The sequence below is a fragment of the Phymastichus coffea genome, unplaced genomic scaffold (genome assembly GCF_024137745.1).
Source record: "Phymastichus coffea isolate CEN01 unplaced genomic scaffold, Cenicafe_Pcof_1.1 PCOF00007, whole genome shotgun sequence".
In the NCBI taxonomy this organism is placed as follows: Eukaryota; Metazoa; Arthropoda; class Insecta; order Hymenoptera; family Eulophidae; genus Phymastichus; species Phymastichus coffea.
This window is the reverse complement of record NW_026706818.1, coordinates 10,162,537-10,189,998: the sequence shown is the minus strand read 5'-3', so window position 1 is coordinate 10,189,998 and position 27,462 is coordinate 10,162,537. Positions and strand designations below refer to the sequence as shown.

Sequence of the window (27,462 nt, the reverse complement as noted above, 5' to 3'; positions counted from 1 at the left end):
AAAAAAGAATTTACAGTTTTTAAATAATGATTTATTTAACAAATATACATTTTAATGATTATTATTAACACATATTTTAAATATTTCAATTATTATTAAGTTTTTGATCATTACGCCTTCTCCATGATTTAATATAAGATCGTGGATGTATCGGTAAAAATCCAGAAACTCCCAGAATTTCTAAAATCGGCCGAGATATTCTAGCACCATGACCCACCCAGTACTGTATCCGTTCACTATCAAAAGCTACAAGTTTCTCGTTATCAATATTGACACATGAATCATAAGTTCCCAATTGTTCAATTGGAGAAGTTTTTTGTTTTGATTTTACCTGCAAAATATAGCATAATTCAAAATAACGTTAAAATATACATCATTAATATATGAAAAAAATTTAATTGCCTAGATAAAATGGAAATACAGTAATTATCAAGCTAACGCTAACATCTGGAAAATAATCGTAATCTTAACTATAATATAAAAATAATTCTAATAAGGCTTTTAAATTCCTGTGATTCTTTTATTTTAATGTTCTTCAAATTGTAACAGAAAATTACAGTTTTACGACTTACAATCGTCCGTTCACCATTTCAAGTTGAGAGTGTATATGTATGAGTGTGTATTTCCTTCGTTTGAGGAACGGTGAACGAGATGATTGGTGAAATCAGAAACGGCTGATTAATGCGGGTGATGAAGAGACGGCGAATGGAGAAAGTTCAAGAGGGGTGAGGGGCCGTATGAGAGAAAGAGAGAGTTTTAGGAAAATTTAGTGCTGGACCGTAGCTTTCGGCGCATCGTCGATTTTCCGATGAGTTTAGAATTTTTTTCGGGTGCGTTATTGCCGGGTTTACGTGACTGAGGATAAACGTCTGTGTTTCTCTCTTCCTCTTTTTGCATGTTCGGGCGTCATGCTCACGCGTACATGGTCGAACAGTTTTACTGGCGATCATATCGGTCGTAACGGTTGATCACCTATTCGTCTTGTGACGTCGGTTAACGCAACATATTTTTTCAGGCACGTCTGAGGTAGACGTAGTCTCAGGCGCATTTTTTGGTCTATCCTTTCGGACAATAACTGGGTCGTGCGTTACCACTATCGCGAGAAATTTTCTTTTCGGCGACGGGGGATTGAAGTTTCGCTATACCACACGCTTGGCAATATAGTTATGCTTCGCGTTACGTTACCACACTCTTGGCAATAAAATTATGTAACAGGGAGCCTATCTAATATGCACTCGACCACACCACGCTTGGCAATCGAGTGTAATTATCTAAAATAAAAAAAAACCATACAAGAAACTAAGAAAGGAAAAAATGATTAAAGAAATGAATTAAATGAACCAAATTAGAGTTTTGGTTTTCATTAAATTAGTTTACTTACTTTTTTAGTACTTATTTCCCACACGCACATACAAAATAAAATGGAGGTCCTTTTTACAAAGTACTGAACTGGAACGAACTGGGATAGAACTGCCTATTTTTCTTCACGAGCTTCCTTTTATGCTTTTCGCGAGAGAGTCCCACTCTGAATTTCTTGTCATTTTTGGGTAGGAAGAACTTAAATTTTTCTGGTTTAACCCTTTGAAGCACAGTGTCCATCCTGATGGACACATTGATTTATTGCTTCTTTAGCCATTTTAGAACAACATTATGGATTTCAACAGGGTCTTTTGTATTCTTTCAGTTCATTAATAGTTCAAAAACATAATTTTGTAGTTGAAATCAATATATTGGGTTATTTTTTAATATTTTTAAATGAACAAAGAAGAAAAAAATTGAATTTTTGGGGAGAAATTCATTATTGACGCGAATAATGAGAGTATCCCTTTCAAATTTGGTATACAAAGGTTTTTGGGGTCGCTGAATAATAATTTGACATCAGATTTCAAAAATTGTGTATCCAAGATGGCGGATCTAAAATGGCGGGCAAGAAGATTTCCTATATTGATACCAATACTCTAAAATTCATATCTAAAGGGTTTTAGGGGTCGCAGATAACGATTCTGGTATCAGGTTTCCGAAATAATGCTTTCAAAATGGCGGATATGTATATTTTTATATTGGCTTGAATACTCTCAAACTCATATCTAAAGTGCCTCAATCTCAGTAATAATCAATATCATACTAGTTTTCTGAAATTCTGCAGCCAAGATGGCCAAAGGATATGATTGATGTACATGCTTATTTGCATGACTTGAAAGTATAATATCTCAGAATAGTGGATACTTCTTTCACTCATTCTCGACATTACCCGGAGCTTACGATGAGGACGTGATGAGTTCAAGCTCCATTTACGTTTTTTTTGTATTTTTCATATTTTATATTTTTTTATATTTTTTATATTTTATATATTTTTTTTATTTTTTATATTTTATATTATTTTTTATTTTTTATATATTATTTTCTGCATTTTTTATGTTTTATTTTAGTCAATGAGTGTCAACAAATATATGGATGACTCCAGAAGCAAAGAGCCGATCTTTATTTATTTTTCGTAGGTCGGGGGTTGAGGGCCTTTTGGCGATTTGTATGAGCACCAAACACTTTGTATTGAATGTACTCTCCATGGGTCTGAGGGCCATATATATATATATATATTTTTGTTTTTTTGAGAGATTCATTCACCTAATCAGAAAACAAAATACTAGAATATTTGAAACAGAATACTAAATTATATTATTAGATTTGTTATCAGCACGACCGAAAACCCTTAGAAATTACGTTTCATGGAAATGAAGTCCCTAAAAATGAAATTTGATATCCGAATTTTTGGATCCGCCATTTTGGATATATTATTTCGGAAATCTGATATCAGATTCGTTATCAGCGAGCCCTAAAAGCCCTTACATTGAATTTTGAAGTATTCAGGCCAATATAGAAAATAAATGCCTGTCCGCCATTTTGAATTCGCCATTTTGGATACATCATTTAGGAAACCTGATATCAGATTCGTTATCAGTGACCCCTAAAACTCATTAGTTATGGATTTTAAAATTTTCAAGCGAATATAGAAAAAAATCTATGTCCGCCATTCTGAATCCACCATCTTAGATGCAAAATTCGAACAATCTAATGTCAGATTCATGATCAGCGACCTCAATAACCCCTATATATAAATTTTCATCTAAATATCCTGGAGAGAAAAATGTATGCTTCAAAGGGTTAATTGGTTGAAAAATTTGGGAAGTGTCTCAAGCGTAAGCGAAGTTCGAACCCTAATTGGTCGGAGGTAGAGTATGCGGGAGTGGCCTCATTCAAATGTTTTGGGCCCTCTTCACATAGATGGTTCTCTATGTACTATTTTCATCTTTAATTATTTAAATTAATTGTGTGTGTGGTACTCTAATCTTGCTAATACAAAAATATTATTTAGTCTATAATAAAACTAAAAAACTAAACAAAAGTTAAGGATTATATTTATTTGGAAACAAACAAGATTTAATTAGTTTTAATCATTAACTAATTACCAAAAGCCCATAAGAAATACTGGAAAATCAGAGTTAATTATTATGAATGTAATCATCAACTTTCGTTCAAGACATTTTTAATTTTTAACGCAAAATTGAGTGTATTTAACGATTAAATACACCAAAAAAACAGATATATATATATATATATATAAATTGTTTAAGTGTTTAATTTATATTCGAGAATATATGGAACTATAATAAAATAATATATTATAAAGGTAGAATATTTAAAACAATTTCAAATCAATTCGATAGAATAGTATTCTGATGCTTTTAAATTAAATAATATTACATTGGAATCAAATTGTATGTATATGCAAATTCCTTCATTAAAACAAATTATTCATTTAATAGAAATCAGTATAATGTATGTATAAGAACTAATATTTACTGCTTCTAAAGGCGAAACAATAAACACAATGTATCAGTTGCGTGCACTGATTTTTATTAGGTGATGAATAAATTTTCTTCAGGAATTATTTACATCAGATTAGATCCTGATACATAAATTGGATTGGGCCCTGAAAATTGTTGAAAACTATCTCACAAGCTAAAACATAATACAATTTATCTGTTAGGGATAGAACGATTATCTCTACTATCTGTACAGGATTTTTTGTCAAATGTATATATATATATATATATATATATATATATAAATTTACCTCTCTTTACCGTGAAATATGATTTGTAACTGGTTATAATTTCAAGTACACATGGCATTATAAATTAATTTATTAATGACGGTCACATAAATACATATGAAAGTCACATGCTTTATTTTAATAAATAACAGAGGCTGAAATTTCTAGTTGCCGCATCAATTATGTATTAGTCAGAAAGTTAATTACTAATACACATACTCGTACATAGCTATTTCCTTATCGCGTATAGTTGATGCTTATGGTATCAAATATATTCTCAAACTAAGCATATTGGCTCTAAAGGTTTATAATTGCTTAAATGCGTACTTGTTAGTACCACATGCTCATACATGCAATATATTCAATTTATGCTGAAAATTACCATTATTTACATCACTATTAGCTTGTAAATTGGTTTGATGAGTCCATCTTTTACGAGTCAGATCTGACACATTGCCAGGCTGATAATCCATGTGAAACATTTTTTTATATCGTTTCGGATATCTGGAAAGACTTTCATGATCACTATTGCAGCTGTCTTCAGATGAGCTGATTTCTTGGGTGTCTGTACTGCAGCTACTATGATTACTACTGCAGCTGCTTACATCAATATTGTCTTCCATTTGAAATTGCAATTTAATGTTTAGAGAGTCTATATATGTTACATATACTGCAACTAAAATAAATGGGATATAACAATTATTAATAAGACAAATATGTAATTTTCAACTCTCTGGTATATAATATATACTTACTTCTGTCAATATATATATTTTATGTGATCTTAATATGCTACAATTTTTATTATCAATTGTTTTTGTCTGCTGCTTGTGCGATATATATATATATCAAGCATACACAATAAACATGATCAATACTGAATAATCTGGAATCATCGAACTAAAGAACTGTGGTGTTTATTATTAAGTTTGTTTGATTAGCTGCTTGCGCGATCGCTCGCAAATCAATATTAAATACTCTAGTCTATTATAAATCTGGAAATAAAAAATTATACGGGTGATGGCCGCCTCCACATGCGGCCGGACATATATATACACAACCTATATATATATATATATATATACACATATATGCATCAAAGCGCATGCGTACTATGCACCTTCGACTGTCTGTCGAGTCTCCGCGAGATCTCTTTGAACGGCAGACCTCGCAAGTGCCAACTGCTCCGCCTCAACGGGGTGACGCGGTGAACACCCAGAAGGGTGGCCAAAAGACGGCTCTGGCTAAACTTGAACGCGATGAACCCTGTTTTGGCCCAACGACAGAGTTTTGAAAGATCTGACTTTGGGACGGAACGGGGTAAAAACAACCTCTCGAATGACGGATACCCACCAGCGTGAGCGGGTTGGACCGAAACGCAATGGGGAGACATGCCCCGGCATGTCGAAGCGATGGACCTGTGAGTCGTGGGAGAAATCCCTTAATACAGGAACGCAGGGTGGGATGTATTTCGAACGCGAGCCCAGGAGGGAGGCATAGTTGGTTGATCGTCTAAGGAACCTAATGGCGCCCAGAGAGAAAGGGTGGTAATGTTTGAATACGCCACACCATCCTCAAAGCGGAAAAAGTGTTGAACGCCAACGCATAGACTAGCTGTCTGTCGAGTCTCTTCCTTCGCCTGTCTATTATAGTCTCTAATCTAGTGTCAGTCAGACGCAGGAACAGACAGGAAACAGCTCGACGAATTTAAGGGAGTTGAGTACCTACCCGCCTAGTAACATAAGAGCTGAACACTCAGGTTGACTACAGCGGTAGTCGATCTGGCAACGTCGCGTTTTGTTAACTTGTGTGCGCGTGCGTGTGTAAGTACTAGTCGCACATGTATCAATATTGCATGGAACAATATTTACATGTATGTCGCTATATATAGAAATAAAGCTTTTTTGTATATTCTTACTACAATAATGTATTAGACGAATAATTATATATTAAATTTTATATATTAAAAATCCAATCTTTCAAACAAATTTTAATACTTAGTCGCTACGAACTGTTAACTGCGTATGCGACGTTGCCACATGTGTAACCAAACAAGCTAAAAACAGCTATTTACAGTAGTTATCGTAATAATTATTACTGATAGAGCTCACCCTTCTATGTTATTAAAGTTGATAAGTATTCTAGGATATCTTATCTATCTACTTTTCAAATATCATTAAAATCTGTTCGTCAATTAAAAAGATATCAACGATCTTATGCGTAAAACTCTGTGACTCCGCATAAGGCCACGTGTTCAATTTGCTTGTAACGACCGAAAATGAAAGTAGGAATATCTTTTATAAAAACCCACCTAGGCTCCCGAAAATTGGTTTACGTACATAATTTGTTACATTCTAACGCTCTGTAAAGTTTCAGATTTTTCTGTTCGTTAATTCTTGTAGGTACTCAACTCCCTTAAGAAAGACAACGGCGTACGTCTATATAACAAAGAAAGTCGTTGAACGCGTGTCTAATTTGAGATTTGTTAGTGCAGTAGTCGCTTTAAGTAAAAATTTAATACATTCCCATCATAAAATTTATAATTTAGAATATTACAAACATGTGGGCGTATGTTAAATATAAGGAGGGGGCTTATAATGACGAATTTGATACTATTGAAACTGATAAAATTCATTTCAATGTTGAGCAGTTCAACAAAAGAACAAAGTATTTAGCTCTTGATCCTTCTGGCGTGAAAGTCAAAACCCAAATTTTTTTCCTAGCAGGTATTTATATAAATTTTCTTATTTAAAGTATTTATAATAATATGTACGTGATATGGTTAGGTTATATGTACCTATAATGTATCATATATATATATATATATTTATATACTTATATATATAAAGAGAGAGATATATATATATATGTATTTTTTTATTTGTTACGCAGAAACAAAAGAGATGATTAAATCCAAATTGTCAGAAAAATCCAGTCGAGGTGTCTTGGCTACTAAGACAGTGGATACTGCATCAGAGGCAGAGGAAGGTAAAAAATTAAGCAGCAAACAAAACAAAGAAATTGAAATGGAAAAAAATCTGAGGAATTGAAAAAGAAGGTAAATGTATAACTGCGCAGATGTAATTCATTCAACTCGTTTCTATCTTTTCTTCTTTCTCTTTCTAGTCTCCTAGTTTGCTTATCAGCTTATTATTTGAATGCACTTGAATACAGATTTAATTTATACTTTGACTGTTTAATGAAGTTGTATACTGCATTTTAATTCTTACGTTGAACATGTAATAATTTTTGTAATGTTATGTAAAGGAACAACGTCGAAAACAGTATGCTGCCACTCTGAACATGCAACAAGAAGTGTTGAAAAACATTATGGCTTCTAAAAAGGTATAAGACTCGTCAAGTGCATATAATTATTAGTGATGGTAAAAAAGATATTGAATTTAATTACAATTAATTTTTTTTCTGTTAGACTAGAGATAATAGTTCAACTAGGGTCAAAAGCAAGTCGTTAAAAAGACAAGCTTCAAATGCAATTTCTGGGTCAACTGTGTACAAAATACCTAAAGTTTGCGTCAAAGCTCTTAATAGTTCTAATGGATCAGTGATGTCAAGATCAACTGAAATTTCCTCTGTATAAACCCAAAGTGTGCTATCCCATAATTCTGCTCAGGACAATGCTGTTCCATCAACATCTACTGCAAAATTAAAATCCATAAGCGACAAAGCTTTGGTAAGATTAGTGTAGTATGATAATAGCATAAACGCATATAAATCATATTTATATTTTTGAGAAAAACTTTCTGACTAATTTTTAAAATTTTAGGATTATCCAGAGAAGCAGAAGCATAGAGATATAACAAAGAGTAGTTCCTTAGGTAATACAAGCAAATTTGAAAAATCAGGAAAAGAGAATAAAAAGTTGAACAAGAAATCATCATGTTTAGAAAAGAAAATTAATCAACTTGAATCAGAAAACGAAAAATTGAAGGCTTTGAACGTTCAATTACAAGAAAAGGTTATTGATAAATTTAATGAACAAGTTGGTAAGTTTTTTGTATATTTACAATCAATTTAACAATGAAAAACAATTGAATTGTCGTAAAGAAATTTTGAAAGTAGCAAGTATTTCATTCGAATACTTCTTTATACGGGTTTTTAATTCATCTTAATTGCTTTTGATAATACTTTTTTAATAGGGATACTTATTACAACAAATGTATTGTGCTGTATTGTTCAATGTATTGTACCACAATCTGGAACATTATGTTTAACGAATCATTGCGATATAGCTCTTATTACGAGCAGGCGTGGTGAAAAATTTGTTGATAATACTTAAAAGTAGACTATATGATATAATATAAACAAAAATTATTCTTACAGTGGATTATTAAAGTGGAGTCGCATTCAGAGGATAAAAACGAACCTTGGTATTTGTTAATACTAATACAATAAGGCTTTTTTTATGATAGAACAGGTAAACAGTACGAGCTGAGCTGAAGGTTTAGAGTGTCTTGTGGGTATCCGAAAGGTATTTTTATCATCTGGTGGAAAAGAATTGATCGGTTTTTTAGCATTAGAGCATCATCTCATATTTACAACAATTTTTCTATTTCTGCATTTATCTACATAACATGTCAATATTCACAAAAAGCTGTGAAATATTAATGTAAACATCAAAATAATACATAATTCATACAGCTTCATGTGAATGTATGTTGAGCTTGTAAAATGGTCACCACGCAAAATGCATGTCGTAAAACTTTGCCAGATACTAGAGCAAGCACTTAACGCCTCCTATACAAAAAATGGAATGGTTGCAAATTGATTAATATTTTAGCTAATTAAATCATGCTGCTCGATAAAAATTATTAAAAAAGATGAAAAACTATTAAAAACGATTAAAGTGACTATTGAATTGGATTAAATTTATCGTTTCAATAGTTTTTAATGAGATTATGGAATCCATTTTAATCCTTTTTAATACTTTTTTTCTAGCAGAATTCAATATACATTTTAACATTTTGTAATAGACTCGACTTCACACACACCCACACATGCACAAACACACACACACACACACACAACTCCGCCACCGCCGGTCCCAAGCCCGGGACCCTGCTACTCAAGATGCAGGGAAGGAGGAGGGGGAGGAGTATCAACCTCGTTAAAAAACCAAGGCTCATCTGGCCCGGATAATAGCACCTTATTAAAGGGTCCCCGTCCAGGGTAACGGACCCCCAAGCTGAAGGTGTGAAGCGACCCGTGCCGATGTAGCCTTGTTGGCTCTCGGGGGTAACAGAGAGTCTCAAACGGAGCCTTGGGAGCACCTGGCGAAAATCCCTCGTAATTAGCCTTACTCCGGCAACCGGGGCTCTGCCGAAGCGGACCGATAGTTCCCTAGGTACTCGTGGGAACAAAATGAGCAATATAATTAAACCAAATGAGAGAGAAGATATGGAGGAGCAAGCACTTGAAGCTGATAAATGCTTCAAGAGCTTAGAAAAGAAGGTCAAACAGCTGGTGCAGTTCATACTGGAGAAAAAGAACCTCCACGCTGAATTAAAGACCATGGCCAGAAGGGCAAACAGTACTATTGATGAGTACGCAAAGCTACGGTCTGCAGGTGGTACGAAGGAAAATGCCGACAAAACGGCAAAAGATGAAGAGACGCAAACGTCCCCCAAACCAGAGAAAAAGCGAAAAAAGCGGGACCCAAATTCGCCAATAGAGTCGCCAGTGGTCAAAAAGTCGAGGAAAGGGAAGAAGACACCGGCCGACGAAGCAGAAACAACCGAGCAAGAAATAAGGGCGTCGAAACCCGGAACAGAAGAGTGGACAGAAGCCAAAAGAAGAGCCACAAAAAAGAAGAAGACTACGGAACAGCATAATGACGATAGAAGAAGAGGAAAAATCACGGAGTCAGAACACCGAAAGACCAGTCAAAGAAAACCTCACCCAGAAGCCATTAATATCAAGGCACTGGACGGGACGTCGTATGCCGACATTCTGAGAAAGGTCAAGGCAGCACCAAACATGAAGGAGATAGGAGAACGAGTTACGCGAATACGGCGCACCAGAGCAGGAGAGTTACTCCTTGAACTGGGGAAACCAGGGACGGCGTCTCCAAATATCGAAGAGACAGTTCTGGCTATCCTATAGAAGTCTGCAGAAGTCCACCTGATGACCGATAAGGAAACCCTCAGGATCGAAGACATGGATGAGACAACCACACCTGATAAAAATCAGAGGACTGTACAACGGCACACAAGCGGCACATATCCAGCTCCCAGTAGCAGCGGCCAGAAAGCTACTTGAAAACGGGAAGCTGAGAATAAGATGGGTGAATTGTAGAGTTCAGCCTTTCACACCGACACAAAGATGCTACCGGTGCCTGGAGAATGGTCACATCGCAAAGGACTGCAAAAGCGATGAAGACCGCTCCAAGCAGTGTTTCAGGTGCAGAAAGGAGGGGCATAAGGCAGCGGACTGCACGGAAGCAAAGACGGAGGGACCTCACGCTAAAAATGACTAAAGTACTCCAAATCAACCTCAACCACTGTGCAGCGGCTCAAGACCTGCTGCACCAGTTGGTAAGGGAGGAAAGGGCCGACATCGTCATAGTTAGCGAAAAGTACTGTGATCTCGATGAGCCGAACTGGGTGAAAGATGTGACTGGTAGGGCGGCTGTCTGGGTATGCGGACACCTACACGTATCGGCAAGAATGATCGATCCAACCTCAAACTTTACGTGGATAGAAGTGGCTGGCATGCGTATATATAGTTGCTATCTCCCACCTGGCGAAGAGATAAGCGAGTTTAAGAAATCCTTGGATGACATTGTTACCAGCGCAATGACATCACGCCTACCGGTAGTCATCGCAGGCGATTTTAATGCATGGGCCGTAAACTGGGGAAGCGCGAAAACAAATGCTCGCGGGCATGCACTTCTAGAGGCGTTTGGAGTATTGGAGCTCGAGGTAGCCAATAGAGGAACGACCCCGACCTATTCCAAGGCGGGGAAATCGTCCATAGTGGATGTTACCTTCATAGATGCCAAACTATTGACGAAGGAGCTCAACTGGAGAGTCAGCGATCGGTACACGGGCAGTGACCATCAAGCCATAACGTACCGGCTCCAGTTGACCAAACCAGCGGTATCCATCAGGACAACGGAAAACAAGAGGAGATGGGCACCAAATACCTTCGACAGAGAGTCATTTCTCTACTCCCTCGAAGGAACATCAGTGTCCGGAACCTCGGAGGAAAAGGCGCAGGGTCTCACACGTGCTCTGAAAACTGCATGTGATGCATCCATGGCAGCAAAAAATAACGCAAGAGGTCGACTACCGGTATATTGGTGGAACGAGGACATCGCAAGCCTGAGACATAAATGTCTCACAGCCAGAAGGCGCCATCAAAGAGCACGGAACAAGCCCAACTTCCAGGCTCTGACCGAAAAATATAAGGAGCTGCGATCACTGCTCAAGGTCACCATCAAAGCAGCTAAGAGACAGTGCTGGCGAGACTTCTGCGAGGAAGTAGATAAGGACCCCTGGGGCCGGCCGTATAAAACGGTCATGCGCAAGATCAAGCCCAGGAGTGGCGCACCACCATCTTGCCCATTATTCCTCGACAGAGTAGTGCGACATCTGTTCCCAAGACATCGGGAGAGACCAGAACAAACAGGCCTAATGGAAAGAGACGATGAAACCGAGTTTACAGAAGTAACCCAAGCAGAACTGATAGTAGCCGCGAAGAAAATTCGAACCTGGAAAGCGCCAGGGCCGGATGGGATACCGGGAATTGCGATCAAGACGGCAGCACTGAATGCCCCGGAAATAATTCGCGATACATTTAGTGCGTGCCTGCGAGAAGGACATTTCCCAAACTCGTGGAAGCTGCAAAGACTGGTCCTGCTATCCAAGGGAAATAAGCCTCCCGAGCAGCCTTTGTCCTACAGACCACTGTGCATGTTGGACATTATAGGAAAACTGCTGGAAAGAGTAATCCATGCCAGATTGGAGGCAGTTATAGCGGAAGCGGGGGACCTGTCTGGAAACCAGTTCGGCTTCAGAAAAGGCCGTTCAACCTTAGGCGCTATTGGTCGAGTTGTGGACCTGGCCAAAGATGCCATTAGCGGAGGACGGAGCGCAAGACGCATGTGCGCTGTAATCGCATTAGACATCCGAAATGCGTTCAATTCGGCAAGATGGGACATCATTATGACAGCCATGGAAGGACTGAGGGTGCCGCTGTATTTGTGTAGAGCCCTATCGAGCTACTTAAGGGGGTATCCTCGTAAAGTTTGTCTTCATTTTTCGCGATCTATACGAGGATACCCCCTTAAGCAACCGAATCCTGCACTATAACACCGACGATGGCACACACTCATACAACATCACGGGAGGAGTGCCGCAGGGATCGGTGCTTGGCCCCTTGCTATGGAACGTCCTATATGACGGTCTAATAAGACAGCAGTTCCCAAGGGGAACAGAGATAATAGCTTTTGCCGATGATGTAGCACTAGTGGTCACGGCAAAGAGCGTTGAGGAAATAGAATATATAGGAAACGCCTCCATCGAGGTGGTGGCCCGATGGCTAAAAGAGCATGGGCTCAGTCTCGCTGCGGAAAAGACGGAAGCGGTGCTCATCTCCCGCACGAAAGCTCGGAAGTATGCCACATTCACGGTGGAAAATAAGCGAGTACAGTCGACTGACACGGTGAGGTACCTGGGAGTTATACTAGATGCGCGGCTATCGTTTAAGGAACACCTCTCGAAAACAGGTGTCAAAGCCACTAACGTTGCTAGGGCGTTGGCAGGTATCATGCCAAACGTCGGGGGGCCAAAGCAACCACGCAGAACCCTCCTATCGTCGGTCGTAAGCTCGGTAATTCTCTACGGAGCTCCTATATGGGCAGATGCGCTAAGAAATAATGCAAGCTACGGAGGGACGTGTCGAAGAGTCTGCAGAGCAGCAGCGCTACGAGTTGCCCGTGCATACCGAACTGTATCGGACATTGCAGTCTCGGTAATCGCTGGAATAGCGCCTATCGACCTACTAGCATGCGACACAGCAGAAATATACCGTGAAGGAGGTCGTAACGAAGAGAACAATGCTGATAGACATGTCCACAGCAAACGGTGGACGCAAAATTTAATGCGAGAATGGCAGAGAAAATGGGACAACGCAGTGAAATGTCGCTGGACTCATCGCATCATCCCGAACATTGACAAGTGGACAGACAGGCGCCACGGACACCTCACCTTCCAACTGACACAGGTGCTCACCGGTCATGGCTGCTTCCGCAGTTATCTCCAACGCATCGGTGTCTATGCGAGTGCCGAATGCCCAGCCTGTCCAGGCACTGACGAGGACGTAGAACATGTCCTATTTGTGTGTCCCCGCTTCGCTGAAGAACGGATGCATTTCCGCACGGAGTGGAATGATCCAATGAGTCCCGAAGGGCTCGGAGCTTGCCTGCTCGGCTCGCCAGAGGGATGGGAAACGGTAGTGACCTTTGCCACGTCAGTGGTAAACCGGCTGACCGAAGTAAGAAAGGAGGAAGAGAGAAGACGCGACAGGTCTATCATGCATAGATAGAGCGAGGTGCCAGACTATGGGACTAAAAAGCGCTCCTAAACTACCACAGAGTAGTTGGTAGAGCGCGGTCACCCCATCCGATGCAGAGGAACGTAGGATCTGGGGTCACCTATGTCCATAGGATAACAAGGCGCCAGCCTATCCTAAGCGCTCCCCTGCCTTTGCGGGAGAGTAAAGAACTGTGGGGTCGCAGACTTTTCCAAAATCTGCACCGCAAATGTTCCTCAATCCTTCTCACAGTTTTTCCGGTAAATCGTAAATCAACTTCTCAGTTGATTTACGATTTATTTTTTATAGTGTCCAACAAGCGATCAGCTCATGGAGCACGTAGTGCAAACAGCCGAACCTTTTCGGCTGGGGCCTTTTTTGCAGCAGGTCCGCGCGCGCATTTTTTGTCGTCAGATTTCCGCTTTCTCTTTTCCTTCTCCAACGAGAAATAGCATTGAGTGTTCTCGGAGAAAGTGAGAAGCAAAACCCTGACTAGGTGGTGCATCCATGCACCCCCGCGAATGGACAGAACGTCGCGACGTCTCGACGAGTGAGCATCGCCAGCTCCTCGCCTCGCTACACTTACATTGTACGCGCGCGCAAACCTCGTGAGACTCTGTAGTGCTCGTCTGCGCATAGCACACTCATTTTTTAACTCAACATAATATTAATAATAATACAGTACCAGTGTGTTTTAATAATTCATTTCAATATTCACACCTTAACATCCATTATTCCTCCTTACGCTATACGTCGATCCTAAAGTGGTGACCCCGACGTGATCAACGGACTCGCATCGTGAGTGAGAACTGACATAGTGACCTGGTTTTGTGATTTTTTGTGAGTGATCGACCATAGTGCGTTATGTTACCGAACGGAGTAAACCCGCAGGCGACAGCAGGAGTCATCGCCGCAGCAGCCGCCGCGGACAGCGCTCATATTTATCGCGTAGGCTTACGCCTGCCAGCATTTATACCGAATGATACTCAACTGTGGTTCGGTATGGTTGAGCAGAGTTTTCAGGCGTCGTCTATTACGGCTGAAAACATGAAATTCAGCTACGTCGTTGGATCTCTTTCCCCGCAAGCCGCACAGGAAGTCAAGGACATCATTCTGAGTCCACCGGCCGAAAATCCGTACACCACGCTGAAGACCAAGCTCATCGAAAGACTCTGTAAATCGCAGGAGGAGAAGACGATACAGCTTCTGGAAAACGAGGTAATGGGCGATCGCAAGCCTTCTGCATTTCTTCGGCATTTGCGTGATCTCGCGGGCGACGCGGTCAATGATCCATTCGTACGCACCTTGTGGCTTCGACGTTTGCCTACGCACATGCACGGCATCCTCGCATCGCAAAGCGAAGCCACCTTAGACCAGCTTTCGATACTTGCTGATAAGGTTTACGAGTCAGCCAAGCAGGCGCAAGTGCATGCACAGGTATCTGAGCTCAACAGCAGCACATTGGAGGGACTACTCTCGCTAAAGTTGTCTCAGATGAGTCTCATTTTTCAAGATGAGATTCGCGCTCTGCGTCAAGAAGTGCACTCGCTCCGTGCCTCGAATGGACTTAACAATCCACAGAACGGCCGCCCAAGATCGCGCTCTCACTCTCGCGCACGCACACACACTCCACAGCCCAGTGATATGTGCTGGTACCATCATACGTTTGGTAGTAAAGCAAGGAAGTATTTCGGTAACTGCAGGATGCACCCAAACTTCAAGGCCGAGTAATTGCTGCGGCGAGCAGCTCGGCCACCTCCTCGCGCCGACTATTCCTAACAGACAGGAGGACAAACAAATGTTTTTTGATCGACACGGGCTCAGACATCTCTGTACTTCCGCGCTCAATGTTTTCGCCCAAGCTTACAAGGGCCTCAACTTACGAGCTTTCCGCTGCGAATGGCTCTGTCATACATACTTATGGTACAGCAGAGCTTTCGCCCAACTTCGGACTGCGGCGCGACTTCAACTGGAAATTCGTGATCGCGGAAGTCACAAAGCCAATCATTGGTGCCGACTTCCTCGCACACTACGGCCTGATCGTCGATTTGCAAGAGAACCAGCTTATAGACAGGAAGACGAAGCTGACCTCACAAGGACGTTTGTTTACGTGTGACACACCAACGATCAAAGTCATCGTCTCCACAGGTGCTACGAAATATGACAAATTACTCGCTGAATTTCCAGACATCACACGCCCCGACGGTCGAGCACCAGTTATCAAGCACGACACGAAGCACTACATCATGACTACCCCAGGCCCACCTGTCTGGAGTAGACCGCGCCGACTTGCACACGATCGCTATAGGGCAGCAAGCGACTTATTTGACGAAATGGTTCAGCGCGGCGTCATGAGACCATCCTCGAGCAGCTGGGCATCCCCACTTCACATGGTACCCAAGGATGAAAAGGAGTGGAGACCATGCGGCGACTATCGTGCTCTCAATGCGCGCACTATCCCCGACCGATACCCGGTTCGGCACATTGGCGACTTTGCTATGCAGCTTCGCGGCAAGCAGATTTTCAGCAAAATTGACTTGGTGCGGGCGTTTAACCAAATACCAATAGCCGAAGAGCACGTCGAGAAAGCTGCAATCATCGCTCCGTTTGGCCTTTTCGACCCTCTTTTCATGACCTTTGGACTTCGTAACGCAGCGCAAACCTGCCAGCGTTTCGTTGACGAAGTACTTCGAGGTTTAGACTTCGCGCACTCATACCTGGACGACATTTTAATCGCTTCTGCCAATGAAGAAGAACACCTGCAGCATCTGCGCATCGTTTTCAAGCGCCTCAACGATTACGGCATCGTAATCAACACAAAAAAATGTGTTCTGGGAAAGGTCGAGGTCATTTTTCTAGGGTATCGCGTCACTAGCCAAGGAGTTACTCCACCACCTGAAAGAGTCAAGGAGGTGCAGGACTTCCCACTTCCAACAACAGCAGAGGAGCTACGCCGATTCCTCGGCATGGTCAACTTCTTCAGGACCACTCTTCAAAACACCGCTGAAACTCAAGCTCCACTCAACAACTTGCTCGTCGACAAGATAAAGGGCAAGGCCAAGCTTACTTGGACACCTCACGCAATCTCGAGCTTCGAGAAGCTCAAACAAGACCTAGCGCAAGCAGCACTACTGGCTTACCCGAAAACGAACGCGGAGCTTACGATTTTCAGCGACGCATCGGACTTCAGCGCAGGAGCAGCTCTCAAGCAGAAAGTCAACGGTGTCTGGGAGCCGTTGGGTTTCTTTTCGAAAAAGTTCTGCCCTGCTCAAGCCAAGTACAGCACCTTCGATAGAGAGCTGCTTGCTGGCTACCTTGCAGTCAAGTACTTTCGCCACATGGTAGAAGCACGCGATTTCACCATATATACTGACCACAAGCCGCTTACCTTTGCTTTCCATCAAAAGCTCGAAAAAGCTTCACCCCGGGTAAGTCGTCAGTTGGATTTCATAAGTCAATTTACTACGGACATCAGGCATATCTCTGGCAAAGACAACGTCGTAGCTGATGCACTCTCAAGGATTGATGAAGTAGCAGCAACGCTCGACTACACGGCTGTAGCGCAAGCACAGAAAGTAGACGCAGAGCTCAAGAGCTTGCAAGCTTCCAAGACTTCTCTTCAACTCAAAGGAATGCGCTTACCAGGGAGCGATGCTGAGTTGATTTGCGACTACTCTACTGCAATAGCCCGGCCTTACTTGCCACCAGCTTTCCGACGAATTGCCTTCGACACCGTGCACAGGCTCTCACACCCAGGCATAAAGGCAACTACCAAGGAAGTTGCGAAGCGCTACATCTGGCCATCGATCAACACCGACTGTCGCACTTGGACGCGGGCATGTATACAGTGCCAACGCTCCAAAGTGACACGTCACGTGCACTCACCCATCGGCAGCTTTGTACCTCCTTCTTCCAGGTTCTAGCACGTACACATCGACATCATCGTGCTGCCGCCGTCAGAAGGACAGAGATACTGCCTAACCTGCATCGACCGGTTTTCTCGCTGGCCAGAAGCTTTCCCGATGCCGGACCAGGAGGCCGAGACCGTCGCAAGAGCCTTCTACAACGGCTGGATTTGTCGCTTTGGCACGCCGCTTCGAGTGACAACAGACCAAGGCCGACAATTCGAGTCATACCTGTTCAATGCGCTTAGCCGTTTGACAGGTACGACCCACCTGCGCACATCGGCCTATCATCCCGCAGCGAATGGCATGATCGAGCGCGTTCACAGGCAACTAAAAGCTGCGATTCGGTGCCACGAGAACGATAGCTGGACGCGCGCTCTTCCAACTGTGCTTCTCGGCATACGCGCCGCATGGCGCGAGGACGCCGCAGCCACAGCAGCCGATATAGTATATGGACAGCCACTTCGCTTTCCCGGGGAACTGCTCGTACCATCAAAAGCTAACAATGAAGACCCAGCTTCTTTCGTGACTGAGTTGCGCAACTACTTCGCGAAGATTCGACCAGTCCCGGAAAAACCTCATGGCGAGCAGAAAACCTGTATGTTCAAGGATTTGGCAACGTGCAAATCCGTTTTAGTTCGCCGTGACGCTGTGAGGTCTTCACTCCAAATGCCTTATGATGGACCATTCCTCGTGCTGACTCGATCGGACAAAATGTTTAAGCTGCAGCTCAACGGTCACACAGCCAACGTTTCCATAGATAGACTCAAGCCAGCCTTTGTTCTCGGAGATGCTCCAGAGAACGCGCATCAGAACGACGAGGAAGACGAGTTCCTGTTAATACGTCATCGCCAGGCACAGCCCCAACAACAGCAACAACAAGAGCCAGCTCCTCAGCAGCAACAACAAGAGCCAGTTCCTCAGCAGCAACAACAACAGTCACCGGCAGCTCAGGAAAACAACGGACAACAACCAGCTATCCGAAGATCCACACGTCGTGTTCGTTTCGCTGAGCGCTATCAAGCTGGCTTCAATTAATATGACGGTATTATGATAATCGTTCATTGTCACGCGTTCATCAGCACCATTTGTACGTTCTTTTCGTGATTTCATCACTGGCAAGGGGGTACTGTGGGGTCGCAGACTTTTCCAAAATCTGCACCGCACATGTTCCTCAATCCTTCTCTCAGTTTGTCCGGTAAATCGTAAATCAACTGAGAAGTTGATTTACGATTTATTTTTTATAGTGTCCAACAAGCGATCAGCTCATGGAGCACGTAGTGCAAACAGCCGAACCTTTTCGGCTGGGGCCTTTTTTGCAGCAGGCCCGCGCGCGCATTTTTTGTCGTCAGATTTCCGCTTTCTCTTTTCCTTCTCCAACGAGAAATAGCATTGAGTGTTCTCGGAGAAAGTGAGAAGCAAAACCCTGACTAGGTGGTGCATCCATGCACCCCCGCGAATGGACAGAACGTCGCGACGTCTCGACGAGTGAGCATCGCCAGCTCCTCGCCTCGCTACACTTACATTGTACGCGCGCGCAAACCTCGTGAGACTCTGTAGTGCTCGTCTGCGCATAGCACACTCATTTTTTAACTCAACATAATATTAATAATAATACAGTACCAGTGTGTTTTAATAATTCATTTCAATATTCACACCTTAACATCCATTATTCCTCCTTACGCTATACGTCGATCCTAAAGAACATTGAGTTGAGCCCAGACTCCCTCACCCGATGCAGAGGAACGTAGGTGTCGAGGTGGAGTCTGTCCAGAGGATGACCGGACGATGCCGATAGAAGAAGACGATCGGACGATGCCGTTGGAAGAAGACGTGTAAATCGATGCCGTAAGAAGAAGACGAGGCTAACATAGCCGAAGACGATGAAGATCGAAGAAAACGACACAGCCGAAAGGTAATGAAGAAGACAAGGCTAATATAGCAGAAGCCCCCCCGCGAAGTAATGCCTAGCGGTGGTTCCCGCGGGGGATACAGGCAGGACATAGAGAGATGGGAGTTTAGTGGGTATACCATGCTTAGGGATTCCCACACAGGACGAGCCGGAAGGCCGTTACGTGCATAAAGCATTCTCCAACTCTCTTTAATAAAAAACACACACACACACACATACACACACACACATACACACACACATACACACACATACACACACACACATACACACACACACATATTCACAATACTTTATTTTGGTTTTTGGATTTCATATTTATTAAATAAGTCAATAGTTTAAGGTCGTTCATTGGAAATCAATCAAGCTTGAATGTATACTCTACTATACTAGTTTTGAAAAAGAAATGTCCGACTCGTGTAATGTTTTCGCCCGACCGAAGTAATAGTGATCCTACACAAGACGGAGATTTTCTTTTCGAATAAGTATAAAAAAACATGCTGAAAATCAGACACTACGCTTACCCTTTAAAGAAAGATACATTATAATGTATATTTTTTTAAAGGCCGAGCGTATCGCGCGATTTTTAGCGTGTTTGCTAATTCAAGAACTAAAGAAACTCTTAATAATTAATCATAAAATAATTGGCTTGTGTAAAAATTACAAGAGCATTCCAAAGCCACTAACTTATTTCTGAAATATTAAAAAAGTTATAAAATATGAGGTTTTTCCAGTGAACGTCCAGAAAATTTTCGTGGGTGTTTTTTCATTCAGCATGTTATATGAACAGATCAAGTGCTATATAGTACATACAAATAGTTTGTTGTATAGTCACTTATAATTGTTGAAATAATGTAGACTTTTTGGTTATGAATCTTGTTGTTTCTCCGCGATTATCAATAACATTTTTACAGTTCGCCAATAGCACTCGACCTGTAAAACATAAATTATAAGTTGTACGTTTGGTTTGATTTAGTGGAGATGTTTTGTTATAAAAAACCGAATTTGATTATTAAATGATTGATATTTTAGTTATAGAAAGGCAAATTGCTGCATCATCATCCACAATGACAAATAGTATCAGTCATGCTAGTAACTTTACTCCAGTTGGCTTTGAGATGAAAAGCGAAAATAAGGTAGAGTATCAAAAAATGTGTCCTCTTACAAGTAAAGAAGATTTATTAAAAGAGCTTACAATTCATTCTAGTACCTCCATTTTAATGATGGTTCTAATTGTTGGTTCATATTTCTTATACGTTTTCATGCGGATTTGTAATGCAAATTCATTGTTTTTAATGAACTTTTTATGAAAATGGATTTTCATTATATTTTAATGCGTTTTTAATACATTTTAAATGTTGTTAATTTATCTATTTCAAAGCATCCTTAATTTTTCAAAAATTACATGCTTTAAGTAATCACTACTTTTAAATTTTAAATATGTATGTAGGTTCATATAGGACGAGGATCATTTCTTGCGACAGAAGTATACAGTAATCTTGTAAGCAGATCAAAAACACCATATCAATCCGTGTCAAATGTATTAAGATGCATGTTCAAATTAGAAGTACTGCAAAATAGTACTTTGACAGGACGACCGAGTAACAGAGCTCTTGCCAAGATCACTGAGGATGCTGCCGGAAATTCGAATTCATGTGGAATGCCTCAAAGTTTGGATACAGTAACGCTTTTAAAATGCAAAGGTTTGACTATACATTTTGTAATTAGCAATTTTCCAATACTTTTACGCAACAAATTTTGATAAGCAAGTGAGCGTAGGTTGTTAAAATAGTCTAAAACAGTTTAACGTCAAAAATATATTGCACTGCTAAAAAAGATTTATTAAAAACAATTGAAAACGATTGAATGGCATTCAGAAATAGTCTCAAAATGGATTCAAATGGATTCAATAATGCTATTTAATGTAGTTTTGAATGCCATTCAATCATTTTTAATACACCTTTTTTCGAGTCACTGTATAAAATAAAATGAATTAATATTTCATAACGTAACCACAATAAATACATTCCAGATTTCTACGAGCATTGGATCGAAACAGAGTATAAAAAAAAGGTATCAACACATGAATTTAATTTCCAACAATTATTGAAACAATTCGATACTCATGTATCAAAGTGTCTAAGCTATTTGAAAAGGCCACAGAAATGTACTCAGGCTAAAAAAGGTATATTCGGCTATATTTAATGTACCTTTTCTTGTAACTATTCGTCTTACAATATGATCTTTTTCATAATTGATTATGCATTTTTTATAGAACCTAAAAGTCAAGAAAACGACATCGATGAGACATCGGAAGAAGAGGAAAAAATTAAAAAAACTACAGGTTTTTCCAAAAGTGTATTTGTGAATGTAGATGAGTCAGATACTGAAATACCTTCAGATGACCTTGTGACAGATGACGAAGAAGACCCGTTGAAACCATTACCTCCATTTTTTGTACCTGAGTCTCGAGAAAGCGATAAGGAAGAGGAATCAGATAGAAAAGTAGGAGAATAAATTTCTTTGTATTTATTTGTAATGAGAAATAAATGTAATACTATTTATGTACTTTACAATAAAAATTGGTATGGATTTACAGTATATTTGTAGGTTTGCATAAAATCGTTATTTGAATCATTTATATGCATCACATTTAAAACAAATTAAAAGCTTCTAGAAAGTATGAATTAATTTTGTATTAGAATCAATTGAATTCACTAATTAGAGTTGTAACGTATTCAGATCGATTGTTCTATCATAAATAATATTAGTATTGAAATAACTTGAAAAGATGTAGAATTAGAATGGATTAGAATAAATTAACAGATTTGAATAAATATGGCATTGGAATCGATTAAATTCATATTAGAGTTTAAATGGATTGAGATAGATTGATCGGTGATAAATAAAATTAGCATTCGGATAGATTAAACAGATATAGAATTAGATCGGATTAAAATCAATTCGTAGATATGAATAAATATGGCATTGGAATCGATTTAATTCGTATTAGAGTTCAAATGGATTAAAATCGATTGATAGGTCATGGAGATAATTAGTGTTGGCAGGTGTAGAATTAGAATAGATTAGACCATATTCAAATTGAATATATATGTTTATACAAAAAAACGATACACAAATATTAAAGCGGATTGATTGAAATCGAAAAATTGGCATTAAAAATGATCGATAAGATTACCTATTCTGATTGGAATAAAATCGTATTAAGTTGGATTAAAATGGATTCGTAATCCATTTTGAGTCTAAAAGTGAATCTTCAAAAGTGGTATTCAAAGCATGTGTATGTCCAATTTTAGACACAAAAATGAGAAACAATTAAAATCTATTGGTTTGGCATGAAAAATCACCATTGAAAGCGATTGACATGAATAGGATTCATGCTGAATATTAATCCTATTTAATACCGATGAGTACATTACATACCGCCAGGATTAGTACCCATGAAATAAGTTTTAATTGTCATTTTCTGAATTCAGAAATAGACACAAACCGGATTGAATTATTTTCCAATCCGTACCAATGTCCTTGTTTTAGCAGGGTATGCAAAGACTGTTACGTAAAGTAGTTCAATCAAAATAGCTGAGAAGAATTCAAGAAAATATAAAAATTTTAGATTGAAACTAGATTTTTGTGTAAAAAAGGTAGCAAAAAAAGAAAAGTTTGGTACATAGTTTTTATTTTATTTTGATAGCTTTATTAATGATACAGGTAACTACTTACCCATAAAATGTCGAAACGAACGAGACAGTCCAAATTCTTAGAAGATATAAATAATATTGGAGAAGAGTTTTCGGAAATTGGTGAAGTTGAATTTTCTGAATACGAAGATATATTGGTTACAAACGACAATGAGTCTGAATCTACAGATACTGACAATGAAGAGGAAAATATTGTGAATATCGGTTGTGGACGAAAAAGAAGAAGATTACTCTCAAGTTCTGAAGAAAGTGAAGCAGAAATAAATGAACAACATGTTGCAATTGATGGATCTGTTTGGAAAGAAATATAAATGGGTGGCACACCTGGAAGACCACCACTTCATAACATTTTCAGGCAAGAAATAGGCCCAACAGGATATGCTAAACGTCATATAAGGAAAGGTAAAGTTAGTACTGCATTTTCATTGATAATTGACCACCGTATTATGAACCATATAAGAACATGCACAATAGAAGAAGCAGAGTGTTAGGATCCGATTGGAGTTTATCTCAAGAAAAACTTGCTGCATTTATTGCAATTTTATATGCACGAGTTGCATATGGAGCAAATAATTTGGAACTTTCTTTTTTGTGGAATAATATATGGGGGCCCAAATTTTTTTCTGAAACTATGAGCAGAAATAATTTTACCGAAATTCTTAGATTTATTCGTTTTGATAAAAAAAGTCAGCGAAGTGAACGTTTGAAAGCAGATAAATTTGCTATGGTATCCACGATTTGGAATATTTTCATTCAGAACAGCCAAAACTGTTACAAACCGGGCGGTAATATTACTATAGATGAACAGCTATTTCCGACTAAAGTACGATGTAGATTTACGCAATATAGTATATGCCTAACAAGCCGGATGAATTTGGAATCAAATTTTGGTTAGCATCGGACGTCGATAGCAAATACGTCATAAATGCATTTCCATATCTAAGAAAAGATGAAAATAGACCCTCTTCAGTACAACTCTCTGAATATGTTGTACTCAAGCTGATCGAGCCATTTACGGGTTGCGGAAGAACTGTGACCACAGACAACTTCTTCACAAGCAAATCCCTAGCCATACAACTTCTAGCAAAAAGAACTACCCTAGTTGGAACCATTCGCTTAAACAAGAGAGAGCTGCCACTAATTGCAAAGCAAAAGAAAGATGACATGGCAAGATTTTCTTCGAAAATTTTTACTTCTGATAATTGTACTCTTACAATTTATAAAAGCAAGTCAAATAAAAAGGTACTTTTACTTAGTTCTAAACATAAATTTGTATCAATAGAAAATAATAATAAGCGTTTACCTGAAACTGTTTCATATTACAATAAATTTGGTGTACACGTGACCGATTAAATGGCGAGGAAATTTACTACAAAGTCTAAGTCTTGCAGATGGCCACTCCAAGTTTTTTTTCAATATCCTTGATTTAGCTGCTATAAATGCCTGGATTTTATACAAGCAAACGACAGGAGATAATATCTCGAGACAAGATTTTTTACTCAAGCTAGCAGTAGAACTTGCCGACGATTTTCGAGTTGCCCGTGAACAACCAAAAGAAAAAGCAAATACTAAACGATCGTTGCCTAACCCTGTTACAGATTCTAATAAACGTAAGAGGATTCAAATAGGATACCGCAAAGAAAATAAAACTAATAAAATTTGCTCCAATTGTAAAAAATTTGTTTCCGGGAAATGTGCGACGGAAACACTTATGTGTAAAAAATGTGATGTATAGAAACAACTCTTATTTTTTGCGTTTGAAATAGAAATTGTAAAAATACTATTTCATATAATTATAATACATATTTTATTATCATTATATTTTTATTTCCTTTCCAACATCCATATTTCATACATAAAAGTAGGAAACGTAAATTTCGGGTCATTTGACCCGCTATGGTAAACTAGGTATCTAATAAGTGTTGGTATGATTAGTGTTAATGATTGTTTGATTGGCTTTAGGGGTATTTCCCGAGGGCGCCGACCAGAAAAATTTTTTTCGTGCTCTTATTACAATTATACTTAAATGGGAAATCATTGTGCTGCCTCTTATCTATTGGTAATAACAAGTGTTAACGTAAAACATTAACATTTATTACGCCAGTTGCTCTAAAAGTAGTTTATAGGGGTTGTAATTAAATTAATGATGTGAAATCATTGTTTATCTCATTATAGCATTGCTGAGAAGCAATATATCATATTGAAAATTGAAACTTGAAATTTGGAAATTTTCGTTCACTGTGAACGATCAAAACTTCATACTCATAATAATAGTTACACTTAATTGATATAATCTATTGATACGATAATTGTATAAAAAAATCTGCTATACATTTTTTTATTTTTTTCTCATAAAATTGTATAATTAATAGAACATTGAAGTGACTATAAACAATTTTATCAATTTTGTTAAATAATTTTCTTCTTATTAATAATCAGAGATCCTACATTTATATTTTTAAAGATACATAAATTTATAAATATAGCGATAACTATTTGTAAAATTTAAGTTTTATGGACATGAAAAGAATGTGAATAGGGCATTGAAGCATAAAATAGCCTGAAAATCTTATACACCGACTATAAAGAACAGAGATGATATTTAGCCATCTCTCATCAACCACTGACAAACTTTGATGGTTCAATTCTTAAATTATTTCTTTAACTAAGTAAACTAGACTAGGCTAAATCTTCTCCATACATACTTTAATTAACTGCATAGAGATGTAAGTAAGTAAAATTAATCAATCTCTTGGGACAAGTCTAGATACATTGACTTATGAAAATAATTTTATTTTTCTGATATATCAGATGTATGTCTTTGTTATGCTACAAAGCTATCTGGTCTATATCCCCCTGCTATTAGCAATTATTTAGTTTTTTTTCTATTGATAATCTAGAAATTCCGCTATATTTCTGTAAAGAAATCTAAAATAAAAGTGTATAATTCATGTCTATTTTTTACAGGAAAAATGTTTGAATATTTATTTCTTTAAATTGTACTTCTATTCGATAAAAGTAGGGTAAAATATTAAAACTTTTTCATTAGATTTTCTTTTATCAAATTGCAATAAAGTAATAAAGAACTTTGATTAAAAGTTTCTCAAAGCAAGATATTAAAATATACTGCTTTCAAATTTAATTCTTATAAATAATTTTATAAATAATAATAAAATAGTAAAATAATAAAATACTTTCATTAGAACTTTACTTTGACCATAAGTACAGTGATTAAGAGAATAGTTTTGACTTATTTAATCTGTAATGTTACTGATTAACTATGCCTTAATTATACTTGCAGCTAGATTTCTCTCAAATAATAGTGAATGTATTAAGATAAAGTACAGAGTTTTTGCTGATAATTTTAATATTGGTAAATTTATTAAAATAATTCATGCCTTCAAATTTATTTTAACTCCTATTTTAGTTACAAATAAAAAAGTGAAATTTAACAAGCTGCTACAAAATGATAAATTATTGAATGTTTGAAGAAGTAGACTGAATAAATAATACTATTTATATCTGTTAGTGAACATCTCTCTTCTCGTAACAGAAAAAATCAAATTTTTAAAAATATTTATAGCATATACTGGGCAGTGCTTATACAGTGGAAACTAATAATTTATTCAACAAACTGAAATATAGTTTAGTTTGGTAATTCTTGTATGGCAGTCATTAAATTTAATTTTCTTCTATTAGTTGAGAATTACTGTATTGATTTATAAGTTTAATTTGTGAAGTATTTAAAAATTATAAATAAAAGTATTAAAATGAAAAAATCACTAATGTACAACAATTTCCTGTAACTCTAATAAATAAATAATACAAATAAATTTTACGTAATTATCAGAAGTAATACTTTTTTATTGTTTAAGTAATATGAAAGCTAATAATTTTATCAAAGAAAAAAAAATAATTACGTGAGTCAGGACAATGTGGTAAAACGGCCGGTTCGTACAACCATATTTAACAAATCTTATAGTTTTTTGATTGAATTTTGAAAGAAGTCCAGACCCAGAGGCTAGTTGAAAAGCTATTCGGGGCATATTTACTCATTAAATATACTGTGCTATATTGATTGAATAGTACTTTCTCAAAGTTATTTCTTCAAATTATTGAAATTGTATCAAAGAGACGGAGGCATGAGATATTACAGATAGAGTAGGCATGAATAAGGGATGCTGGTAAGCAGGAACGACCCATCTTACTCCAGCCGGCAAACTTAATTCTTAGTAAAAACAAAAATGCAAGTCGAAATAT

The 27,462-nt window shown here is 38.6% G+C and overlaps 1 protein-coding gene across 1 annotated transcript; it reads right to left on the bottom strand.

Annotated features, from left to right (window-relative positions):
* Window positions 1–19: 19 nt before the first annotated feature.
* LOC131669072 (small ribosomal subunit protein bS16m) lies at window positions 20–27,462 on the bottom strand. The gene is made up of 2 exons (XM_058943669.1): window positions 27,123–27,462; window positions 20–331 (listed from the first exon to the last, which is right to left on the bottom strand). Exons 1-2 carry the CDS (start codon window positions 27,246–27,248, stop codon window positions 86–88), a joined length of 372 nt encoding a protein of 123 aa, XP_058799652.1. The 5' UTR covers window positions 27,249–27,462; the 3' UTR covers window positions 20–85.